This window comes from Cervus canadensis, chromosome 2, assembly GCF_019320065.1.
Source record: "Cervus canadensis isolate Bull #8, Minnesota chromosome 2, ASM1932006v1, whole genome shotgun sequence".
Classification (NCBI taxonomy): domain Eukaryota; kingdom Metazoa; phylum Chordata; class Mammalia; order Artiodactyla; family Cervidae; genus Cervus; species Cervus canadensis.
In genome coordinates, this window is record NC_057387.1 from 49,631,737 (window position 1) to 49,644,194 (window position 12,458).

The 12,458-nt window shown below is 32.9% G+C and overlaps 1 protein-coding gene across 1 annotated transcript in view; it reads left to right on the forward strand.

The window, feature by feature from the left end:
* HFM1 (helicase for meiosis 1) overlaps positions 1-12,458 on the forward strand; it is a 121,779-nt gene that overhangs the window by 35,405 nt on the left and 73,916 nt on the right. Inside the window, exons 12-21 of the mRNA XM_043448911.1 lie at positions 529-606; positions 799-957; positions 2,967-3,167; positions 3,251-3,339; positions 8,096-8,139; positions 8,246-8,347; positions 8,751-8,896; positions 9,850-9,944; positions 10,997-11,130; positions 11,944-11,991. Of these exons, the coding sequence (XP_043304846.1) occupies positions 529-606; positions 799-957; positions 2,967-3,167; positions 3,251-3,339; positions 8,096-8,139; positions 8,246-8,347; positions 8,751-8,896; positions 9,850-9,944; positions 10,997-11,130; positions 11,944-11,991 (1,096 nt within the window). The remainder of the gene's footprint in view (positions 1-528; positions 607-798; positions 958-2,966; positions 3,168-3,250; positions 3,340-8,095; positions 8,140-8,245; positions 8,348-8,750; positions 8,897-9,849; positions 9,945-10,996; positions 11,131-11,943; positions 11,992-12,458) is intronic.

The window sequence follows — 12,458 nt, forward strand, 5'->3', positions numbered from 1 at the left end:
AAATATCTCTTTCTCTTTACCATGAATAAAAACTAAAAGGAAATACAAAGTAGAAGAATGTATTTGCAATGTGAAGCAAACAAACAAAAAGTACTACTGTTCAGGGTATATGAGGAACACTAACAAGTCAATTAGTAAAAGATAAACAACTAAAGGGAGTAAATTGGCAAAAGATATGGATAGGCAGTTTGTTATTGTGGACAACTTATAATCATACTTGTTGCTGTATTCTTTTATCCAAATATTATGTATTATAGAGGGAGGACCTTGGCAGAGCTTAAAAAGGGTAATTAGACTATAATTTTGAATTAAAGTTAAAAATAAATGGGGGTTCAGTTTTTTAAACACAATATTATCAAAATTCCTTAAGTCTCTTTGGATACTTTTAAGACATCAATATTAACTAGAACATTAATAACTAAAATATTGCCCATCATCTGTAATGTCATCTTAAAATTTTATCAATATCTTAATAATACTTATTATAATTCCTTATCATATTAAACCACTTGCATTTTTTTTTTCCAGGAAAAATGGGATAGCATGACTAGAAAATGGAGAGACAACTCTTTGGTCCAGCTGGTTCGATTGTTTCTCATTGATGAGGTAATGAACACATTATTCACTTTCAGATATAAACACAAAGAGATGATTTGAATGGAAAGACTCTATACGTGCTTTATCCCTTCAAGGGGAAAATGCTTATTTTCTTAGGGAAGTGTGTTTAATATTGTTTTACATTTTAGTTGACTAGATAGATTTTTATTTTTAGCTAATGAGTCTTAATTTTTTCCTCAGGTACATGTTGTAAAAGATGAAAATCGTGGACCAACTCTTGAAGTTGTAGTCAGCAGAATGAAAACTATGCAGTTTTTATCTCATGCTGTAGAAAATACCAACAGTATTATTCCAATGAGATTTGTGGCTGTATCTGCAACAATTCCAAATGCTGAGGATGTAAGCTAGAATTTTAATCTATCAGTTTTTTTTTATGGCTTAGTGAAATATTTAATCTTAGAGAAAAGTGAGGAGTTTTTTTCTATAAATCACCTAACCAATTTAATTGGAAGGTATGTTGTGGAAAGTTATGGTTAGATCTCATAGATATGACAGTATTAAGACCATGAAATTTGGTTGAGTGGATTTAATAAAGTATGTTTGGTGCAAGTCCATTGTTTATTAGTATCTAAAAGTCATAATTTCATGGGTTTTAGACACTTCATAAGTTGACTAATATGATTGTTGTAATCAGCTGATTCTAGTTGTCTAGCAAATATGATAGAAAATAGAAATAATTAGTTGAATGATTGCCATCCACCTCCCCCATTTCTGTTTGCCTGGAATTGTCATAGGCACTCATGATAGATGCAAAAGTGAAAACATATAGACCCTGCTCTTCAGGAGAATCTCACACAGTTAACAGGGTACACGAACAGGTAAAGAAATAATTGTGCAATATTATACTTTCTGTAACAAATACATGTGCTACTTTTTTCTTCAGTTTTTTGGCAAGCTTGAAAAATAGGACAGTCTCACTCTGCTTTCTCACTCCTGTTTATTTAACAGCCTACTTGTAAGGTGACTTGTTCCCTTAGCTAATTCTTAGAAATTGTTTTCATAAAAGCTGCTATACAGTATTGTCTAATCTAGTGTAAAATTTTGCCTTTACTTTAACACAGTTAATCATTTTTATTTTTAAAATGACTTGTTTTGCTTATATTCAAGACTAATAGAGAAAATTTTAAAGTATGTATAAACAACAAAAACCCAGCGTTTGTCCTTCTAGATGTTTTGATGAATTTATAATATGAATACTCATTTATGACTTGCATGCTACTTTTTAGTGTTTCCATGTCAATAAATGTTACATTCATTTATATTTCTACCATCAGCTATTTATCTGTAGTCTAATGCTGGATAGTGTAATGAAATTATTGTTATTATTATTTATAAATAGTTCTCATTTGTTATTTAAATGGTACCTTATTTTAAAATTTTGTACTGCTTTGATTACTACTGAAGTAAATATTTTTAATATTTTAGGCAGTCACTTTAAGTTCTTTTTTTTTGCAACTTGCCAGGTCATAGACTTTGTCCTCTTTCACACTGGGATACTAAACTTTTATAATGATTTGTAAGCAGTTACTAAATATCAGTACTCTAATTCTTCAAACTCTCTTCCCCTTTGTGATATCATTACTTCTGTGAACACCGTCTGTCTCTTTCTATAAGGCCTGTTCCTCAGTTTTTGCCTTTATCCTTGGCCTTCTCAAATTGTAAATTCGTGTTCTCATCCCTACCTATGAGAGCCTTGAAGATGTTTTAATAATTCCTTCCTATGCAATTAGAAACTCATTAATCTTCCTGTCAAAGAACAGTTTCAGAGCAGAGCATGAAGCCTAACCAGTCTATGTGAAGTTAAGGATTGCTCTCCACAGTTCCAGAAATTAACTAAGGACTCTAGAGTTGAGTCTGAAATATGCTTTTGGCATTTCCATCTCACAAGTGTTTATTTGTTCTTTGTTTAGAAACGTTGTCAACCTTTGCCAGCCTATACCAATCATTACTTTGCTATATTCAGCTGGTATTCAATATAACACAAAAGAAGTGTCAGCTATATCTGAGCATAGTTCTGAAAAATAGCAAAGAAGTTACAGTGCTACTGAGAAATTAAATTTCTTTGCTGAAATTAATTTTAATTTGGACTCTATAGGAGGAAAATAAAACAAAACAATAATAATTGAAAGTTTATCATGTTAAAAAGTTGGTGTAATCTTGAAACGCTGCTAATTGAAAATATTTACCAATATGTCAATTGAATAGTGTCTTTAAAATATGTAATATTGAAAAAGACTACTTGACTAAATATTTTTATACCTTGACTTTAAGGTGATCTGCAATTGGGCATTTTAGCCACAGAACTTTACTAGAAAAAAATTCATTGTGTGTGTTTCTGTCATTTAAAGATTGCAGAATGGCTTTCAGATGGTGAAAGATCTGCTGTGTGTCTGAAAATGGATGAGAGACATAGACCAGTGAAACTTCGGAAAGTGGTTCTTGGGTTTCCCAGCAGTGATAACCAAACTGAATTCAAGTTTGATTTAACCCTCAACTACAAAATTGCCAGTATTATACAAACATACTCTGATCAGAAACCCACACTTGTGGTATGAATTGTTGGTTGATTATTTTTTAATGTAATGTTTAATTTTTAATATGATTAATATAAAAATTGTTCATTCATTTTTAGTTTTGTGCAACAAGGAAAGGTGTGCAACAGGCTGCTTCTGTTCTTGTGAAAGACGCAAAATTTATTATGACTGTGGAACAGAAACAGAGGTATATTTAAAAATATTTTCTTGTATGTAGAAAGACTTTCAGGGATAACCTAAATGAGCTGAGAAAACTGGGTTGACCTTTTCAAGTACTTGACTTTTCCAAGCCTGCTTCCTCATCTGTAAAATAAGGATAATAGTAATTTGGAGGATTAATAAGACAATGAATCTTAGTACAACTGTGATCCTGTCTTCTTTATTTCAAAGCCATATTTGAAAGATTATTCATATTTCTTCATTTTTTACTCACTTCCAATCCATCTGTTGTAATCTTTTACTAAAGCCAATCTTGTCAAGTCATCTCTCAGGAGCTCTAACACATTTGACCACTCCCACCTTTTTTAAAAACACCAGTCTGTGTGTTGTCATGTTCACTGTCTACCACGTTTCCTCCTGTTTTGCTTTCTACTCAGTCTCAGTCCCTTTTCACTTCTTCTACCTAATTGTTAAATGTTAACATTCTACTGTTTCTTTCTATCCAAGATTCTGTTACTAAGGTTTCTAAACTTGTCTAACATACCCAACATTTTGTTTACTTTGGTCTCCATAGATTTTTTTAAAAATAGTTTTTCTGCATAGCATGCATTTAAATTTAAGAATTTTTTACATTTTGAAAAAATTTAGTTAACTTCAGGGAGTTAATTGGTAGTATTCTCATAGTGAAAGTGTTTCCTGAGCTTTCGGGGGTCTTCCCTCTTTTTTTTGGATGGTTTTATTTTTAATTATTCATTTCCTTATTTTTCCCAGTTTTATTGAGATACAGTTGACATCTAGCACTGTATAGGGTATAAAGAATAATGATTTGACTTACATATAGCATGAAATGGTTACCACATTAAGTTTAGTGAATATTTGTCATCCATACCTATAGATACAAAATTAAAGAAATAGAAATGTTTCATTTGTGATGAGACTCAGGGTTTACTCTCTTAACAACTTTTATATATAACATGCAGCAGTGTTAATTATATTTATCATATTGAACATTACATCCCTAGTAACTATTTATCTTCCCCTTCATAGATCACAGCCTTGTTACAGTGAAGGAGTTTCTGTAACTTAATGAAACTATGAGCCATGTCATGCAGGGCCACCCAAGATGGATGGGTCATAGGGAAGAGTTGTGACAAAACTTGGTCCACTGGGGGAGGAAATGGCAGCCCACTCCAGTATTTTTGCCTGGAGAACCCCATGGACAGTATGAAAAGGCAAAAAGATATGACACAGAAAGATGAGCGCCCCCCACCCCACCCCAGATCATAAAGTAACTAGTATGCTACTGGGGAAGAGAGGAGGGCAATTACTAATAAATAGCTCTAGAAAGAATAAAGCGACTGGCCCAAAGTAGAAACAACACTCAGTTGTGGGTGTGTCTGGTGGTGAAAGTAAAGTCCAATGCTGTAAAGAACAAGGTTGCCTAGGAACCTGGAATAAAGGTCCTTGAATCAAAGTAAATTGGACGTGGTCAAGCAGGAGACTGCAGGATTAAACATCTTAGGAGTAAGTGAACTAAAATGGATGGGAATTAGCAAATTTAATTTGGATGAGCATTATATGTACTACTGTGGGCAAGAATCACTTAGAAGAAATGGACTAGCCCTCAGAGTCAGCAGAAGAGTCCAAAATGCAGTCTTGGGTGCAATCTCAAAACAGACAGAATGATCTCGGTTCATTTCCAAGGCAAGCCATTCAACATCATAGTACTCCAAATCTATGCCCCAACTGCTGATACCGAAGAAGCTGAAGTTTAACAGTTCTATGAAGACCTATATCACCTTCTAGACTAACCCCAAGAAAAGAAGTAGTTTTCATCTTAAAGGATTGGAATTCAAAAGTAGGAAGTCAAGGGATACCCAGAAGAACAGGCAAGCTCGGCCTTAGAGTACAAAATGAAGCAGGACAAAGGCTTACAGAGTTTAGTCAAGAGAACACACTGGCCATAGCAAACACCCTTTCCAAACAACCCAAGAGACAACTCTGTACATGGATATCAGCAAATGGTCAATACCAAAATCAGACTGATTATGTTCTTTGTAGCCAAAGATGGAGAAACTCTATAGAGTCAGTAAAAAACAAGACCTGGAGCTGACTGTGGCTCAGATCATGAGCTCCTTATTGTAAAATTCAGGCTTAAATTGAAGAAAGTAGGGAAAACCACTAGGCCATTCAGGTATGAACTAAATCAAATTCCTTATGATTATACAGTGGAGGTGACAAATAGATTCAAGGGATTAGATCTAGTAGAGTGCCTGAAGAACTATGGATGGAGATTCATAACATTGTACAGGAGACAGTGACCAAAACCATCCCAAAGAAAAAGAAATGCAAGAAGGCAAAATGGTTGTCTGAGGAGGCTTTATGAATAGCTGAGGAAAGAAGAGAAGCAAAAGGCAAGGGAGAAATGAAAAGATATACCTATCTGAATGCCGAGATCCAGATAATACCAAGGAGAGATCAGAAAGCCTTCTTAAATAAACAATGCAAAGAAATAGAGGAAAACAATAGAATGAGAAAGACAGATCTCTTCAAGAAAATTGGAGATATCAAGGGAACATTTCATGTAAGGATTGGCATGATAAAGGACAGAACTGGTAAGGACCTACCAGAAGCAGAAGAGATTAAGAAGAGATATCAACTACCTCACGTATACAGATGATACCACTCTAATGGCAGAAAGTGAAGAGGAACTGAAGAGCCTCTTGATAAGGGTGAAAGAGGAGAGTGAAAAAGCTGGCTTGAAACTCAACATTAAAAAAACTTAAAATTAAGACATCTGGTTCCATCACTTCATGGCAGATAGACAGGAAAAAGTGAAAGCAGTGACAGATTTTATTTTCTTGAGCTCCCAAATCACTGCTGGTGGTGACTGCAGTCTTGAAATTAAAAGATGAATGCTCCTTAGAAGGAAAGCTATGACACACCTAGAAAGCATATTAAAAAGCAGAGACATTATTTTGCTGACGAAGGTCCGTATAGTCAAAGCTATGGTTTTTCCAGTAGTTGTGCATGAAAATGAGAGTTGGTCCACAGAGGAGGCTGAGCAATGAAGAACTGATGCTTTTGAATTGTGGGGCTGGAGAAGATGCTTGAGAGTCCCTTGTACTGTAAGGAGATCAAACCAGTCAGTCCTGAAGGAAATCAGTCCTGAATATTCATTGGAAGGACTGTTACTGAAGCACAGCTCTAGTACTTTGGCTACCAGATTCAAAGAGCCAGCTCGCGGGAAAAGACCCTGATGCTGGGAAAGATTGAAGGCAACAGGAGATGGGGATGGCAGAGGATGAGATGGTTAGATAGTGTCACCAACTCAATGGACATGAATTTGAGCCATCCAGGAGATAGTGAAGGACAGAGGAGCCTGATGTGCTGTAGTCCACAGAGTCTCAAAGAGTTGGGCATGTCTTAGTAACTGAACAACAACCTATTTATCTTATAACTGGAAGTTTGTGCCTTTTGACTACCTTCATCTAGTTCCCCTTCCCCACCATCTTTTTCCATGAAAATTTGTTTATTCCTTTTTGAAGTATAATTGACCTTCAACTCTGTGGGGTCAGTGTTGCTGTTCTACAACAGAGTGATTTGGTGGTTTCTATACATTTCGAGATGATCGTCATAATAAGTCTAGTGACGATTGTCATGATCGTCATGATGATCTGTCACTATATAAGGTAATATTGATACATAGTTATTGACTGTATTCCTGCACTTTACATTTTGTACCCATGACTCATATTTTGTAACTGTATGTTTGTTCTTTTTAATCTCACTTATACATTTGCTCTCCCTTTGCTCCCCCCTCCTCCCTGGCAACCACCTGTTTGTTTTCTGTATCTATTACTCTATTTTTATTCTATGTTTGTTCATTTGTTTTGTTTTTTAGATTCCACATATGAGGAAAATCATATAATTTTTGCTTTTCTCTATCTGACTTATTTCACTTAGCATAATACCCTCTAAGTTTATCCGTGTGGTTACAAATAAATGGCAAGATTTCATTTCTTTTTTACTACTGAGTAATATTCCACGTGTGTGTGTGTGTGTGTGTGTGTGTGTACCACATCTTATATATCCATTCATCTATTGTTGGACACATATTGCCTCCATATCTTGGCTATTGTAAATGCTGCAGTGAACATAGGGATGCATATATCTTTCTGAATTAAGTGTTTTTATTTTTGTTGAATAAATACCTAGGAATGAAATTGCTGGATCATATGGTAGTTCTATTTTAAAACTTGTGTGAAATCTCCATATTGTTTTCCATAGTGGCTGCATTTGTTTATATTCCCACCAGCAGTGCACAAGGATTCCCTTCCCTCCATATCCTCATCAGCAGTTGTTATTTGTTGTCTTTTTGATAATAGCCATTCTGACAGGTGTGAGGTGGTGTCTCATTGTCATTTTGATTTGCACTTCCCTGATGATTAGTGATGTTGAGCACCTTTTCTTGTCCTGTTGTCCATTTGGATGTCATCTTTTTTTTTTTTGAATGTCATCTTTGAAAAAAAAGTCTATTCAGGTCCTCTTCCCTTTTAAAAATTGGATTATATAAGGGTTTTTGTTTTTGTTTTGCCTAGTTGTAAAATTAAGGACTTCTCAGTGTGAAAGTTAGATAGTCTTTACTTATTGAAGATGGTTTTTGAAAAATGATGTTATAAACATATTTTGATATCTGTAGTCTTCAAAATAATTAAGTAATACACTATCCAAGTTTTTGATGCTAATAGGAAAAACTCAATAATTTTGTGTTTTTTAAATAGGTTACAAAAGTGCACATATTCCATAAAAGATTCAAAACTGAGAGGTAGGTTTAGAGATAATTTATAAATCATATTTTCAGCTATAGATAAAAGGAGCCAATTACTAATTAACCTTAAAAGTACATGACAGATGACATTTTTCTTTTGTAGATATCTTAATACATGGTGTTGCTTATCATCATGCTGGTATGGAACTGTCAGATAGAAAAGTAGTTGAAGGAGCTTTTACTATTGGAGATATACCAGTTCTTTGTAAGTAAACCTTTTTCTTGTGGATATTATAAGGTCTTTTGGAAAATATTTTAAGAGAAAAAAAGAAAAAACTCAGGTATTCTTACTTATTTCTGTTTTTCTTCCAAGAATCTAAATTATATAACTACCCGTATAAATACGTGCTACAGTAAACTCTCTTGCAGTTTTAGTTCTTTATTATTTTAGCAAACACTGTGCAGTTTGAAAAATAGGAATTAGTAGTTTTTCAGCTTTAAGATATATTATTTTACATGGTGATGTTCTTTTCTTTCTTTTTATTCTAAATTTCCTATATATAAGTTTTTATTGTTATACATTTATAAAAATATATCTTTTATAAGAAAACTTTTACCTGAAACAATAAAGTTATATGACTTAAAAGTAATATTCTTTAATTTGATAGTTACTACCAGTACCTTAGCCATGGGAGTCAATTTGCCTGCTCACTTAGTGGTTATAAAATCTACAATGCATTATGCTGGAGGAATGTTTGAAGAATACAGTGAAACAGATATTCTACAGATGATTGGTAGAGCCGGTCGACCTCAAGTAAGTGACAGTATTTCACTTTTTGTAATTCATTTTAAAGACAATGTAAAAAGCAAAAAGAAATGTATATTCTTTGTTAAATGAAAGATTAATATTTCACATTTAGAGTAGGTTTAAAAATAAATGTAACTAAGAAAATCTACTACTATCATGGAGGAGTAGACGTAAAACAAGTCTCACCAAAAGTCCCACGTAGCTCCCTTCACAAATCTCAAGTACTCCCTTCACTCCCTCTGAACTCCTTGTTGATGAATGATTGAGTTTGTGAATATGTATGCTGTTACAGGGTTTTTGGGTTGGGTTTGTTTTTTTTTTTTGGCTTTGGGGATTTTTTTGTTTTGTTTTGTTTGCTTTTTATACTGAATGGAAATGCCGTTGGCATTTTGGATGGGACTGTTTTTTGTTGCATAGGACATTGCAGAACATGTAGCATCCCTGGATCCTATCACAAAATGCCAGTAGTGGTCCCCAGATATTGTGACAATTAAAAATCAGCCCATATACATTACAAAACATGGCCTAATCTGACAAATTCTTGAATGAAAAAGTCATTCATATATGTACTAAGGTAAAATTTAGGAGGAATGTCTTTTCAGAGAATAACAAAATATTATGTTATACAAATTTATAATTTTTATAGGATAATTTAGATTATATGTGAATTACACCAAATCTTGCAGCTTTTAACCAGTTACCTAAGTTTGTTTTGGTTTTACTATTGCCAAAATTGTTATATTGAAACCAAAGTGTATTTTTATGTCTATATTATTGGGAGGATTTTAAGGTAAATTTTCAGTTAACATTCAATTCAGAAGCATTTTTAAGGTCTTTTTGACCTGTTATTTAAGACAGGCAATTGTTTAATATAAAATGAAAATCTTGAGTTATTGAAGAAAACTGGTATCAACATGTACTTTTCTTTATTAAATGTCTCCCTCTTTTTTTTCTTCCAGTTTGACACTACAGCTACTGCAGTTATCATGACTCGGTTAAGCACAAAAGAGAAGTATATTCAGATGCTAGCTTGCAGTGACACTGTAGAAAGCAGGTAATATGTAAAATATTCCAAAAAATAATGTTAGTATGTCTTGTATTTTTCCTTTTAATAGATTAGGGATTTTCTAAGGCCATTTTCTTGGAATTTTTCAATAACCTAATTAGAAAGTTTATTCTTTTAAGAAATTAATTGTTAGTAAAAGACAGTGTAATAGTTGTTTAGCATTGTTTATCAGCATGCAGTTGCATGTATTCTTGTTATAAAAGGCCAAATTAGTAATGAGAGGAATATAATTTTCACATCTTTAAAATTTGCATAATAATAGGAGACGGGTAACCTGAGACCTTTTAGTAAAGTCTTTGATTATCATACTCTTGGGGAAAATAGGATGTAATCTATTCCCCACCCTTTTTTTTTTTTTTTTTAATTTTTTTATTAGTTGGAGGCTAATTACTTCACAACATTTCAGTGGGTTTTGTCATACATTGATATGAATCAGCCATAGATTTACACTTATTCCCCATCCCGATCCCCCCTCCCACCTCCCTCTCCACCCGATTCCTCTGGGTCTTCCCAGTGCACCAGGCCCGAGCACTTGTCTCATGCATCCCACCTGGGCTGGTGATCTGTTTCACCATAGATAGTATACATGCTGTTCTTTTGAAACATCCCACCCTCACCTTCTCCCACAGAGTTCAAAAGTCTGTTCTGTACATCTGTGTCTCTTTTTCTGTTTTGCGTATAGGGTTATCATTACCATCTTTCTAAATTCCATATATATGTGTTAGTATGTTGAACCAGTCCCAATGAGATGGATGAAACTGGAGCCCCTTATACAGAGTGAAGTAACCCACCCTTTTTTTAAAGCAATGTTGTCTTCTAGAGTCATGGAGTAGAAAGAAATCTATAACTTTTGAAAAGTAAAACTGACATTAAGGTTTACTCATATTTTTGAAAATTAACTTTTGTGAATTATTAAAGTAGCAATATTATTCAGTTATATTCAACTGTATCATTAAATTATTCAAATATTATTCTACACAATGAGTTTTATGACATTGAAATACATATTACTAATGAAAAAAATTTTTTTTCCCCATTAGTTTGCACAGACATCTTATTGAGCATTTAAATGCAGAGATAGTATTGCATACTATCACAAATGTGAATATTGCTTTGGAATGGATACGATCAACCTTGCTTTATATCAGAGCCTTGAAAAATCCATCTCATTATGGTTTGTTACTTTGATTTTGAAAAGTAGTAATTTTATCAAGCCAATTGGGCCTATTTTTTACTAATAGGTCACAGAATAGATTATAGAAGTTAATAGGTAGCAGAAGTAAAAGTAACAACTATAACAAATACATTTAGAGGCAAGAGTAGACAAACATGAGAAATCTTTATCTGTTTTACTTCTAGTCCTTTAATAAGGCTTGAAATCAACACCATTAAAAATAAACCTTTTAGAAAAAAATTGTGTCCAGTAAAAAGTTTTTAAATGCTTAGAACTATTTAAGAGAAGTTAAAGGGCTTCCCTGATGGCTAAAATCAAAAACAGTTTTTGAATTTTGTCTGAACTGGTGTTCAAACCAAAATAAATGGTAATACTGTTGCTGCTGGAATTTTCATCTTCCTTCTAAAGCTAATAACACCTATGGTTATGTTGCTTCTAGAGGGTTCTTTCATGTGGTAAAGATTATAAAGTAAAAATACTTGGGATTGCAGAATATCAAATTAAAACCTGACTTGCTATAATACCATTCTAATTCCACAGGTTCAAAAGTTTCAGATCTGTAAAAGGAAAAAATACATGTAGTATTCCTATACAATAAAATTAACAAAAGAAAGCCAACTGATATTGAAAGGATTTCACAACAGTGGTTATTTTCTATAGATCTTTAAGCCTTTTTTTAACTTTAAGGTACTTTTTTTTTCTATTTAAGATTTAGTTAGACTACTCTTTTCTAGTTAACTGGGGTATCAAAGTAAGCCTCTAAGGATGAATAAATATCATTCTATTTTTAATAAATTTTCATAACTTATATAGGTTTTGCATCTGGATTGAGCAAAGATGGAATTGAATCAAAATTACAAGGTTAGATGCATTTCCTTCTAAAAAAATTATATTCTGTAAATTTTAATGAAAAGGTCTAGTTATTATGAAAATAGGAATAGTACAGTAAAATATTTCTTTAAATTACTTTATTTGCAGAAAAATATATAGATTTCTTTTTTTCACAGGTAAATAAAGCTTTGCACATACACTTTTTTTTCTGAATTAATCTATTAATTTTATCAGAATATCTTCCTTTGTATGACATGTTAATTTATTTTTAAAAATGATCCTGGTCTTTGGAAATGTTGCCTATAGATATACAATTTTATTATTTATTTTCCTTTTCTAGTTTAATTTTAATTGAAAATATAAGCCTAGCTTGATTATGGGCTTCTTATCCCAGTCTGTTCTAGTGAAGTATTCCTGTCAAACCTCAATTTTAGTTTTCAGTTAATTTCATTATCTCATTTTTGAAATGAGTATTTTCATTCCTTCATTTTTGAACT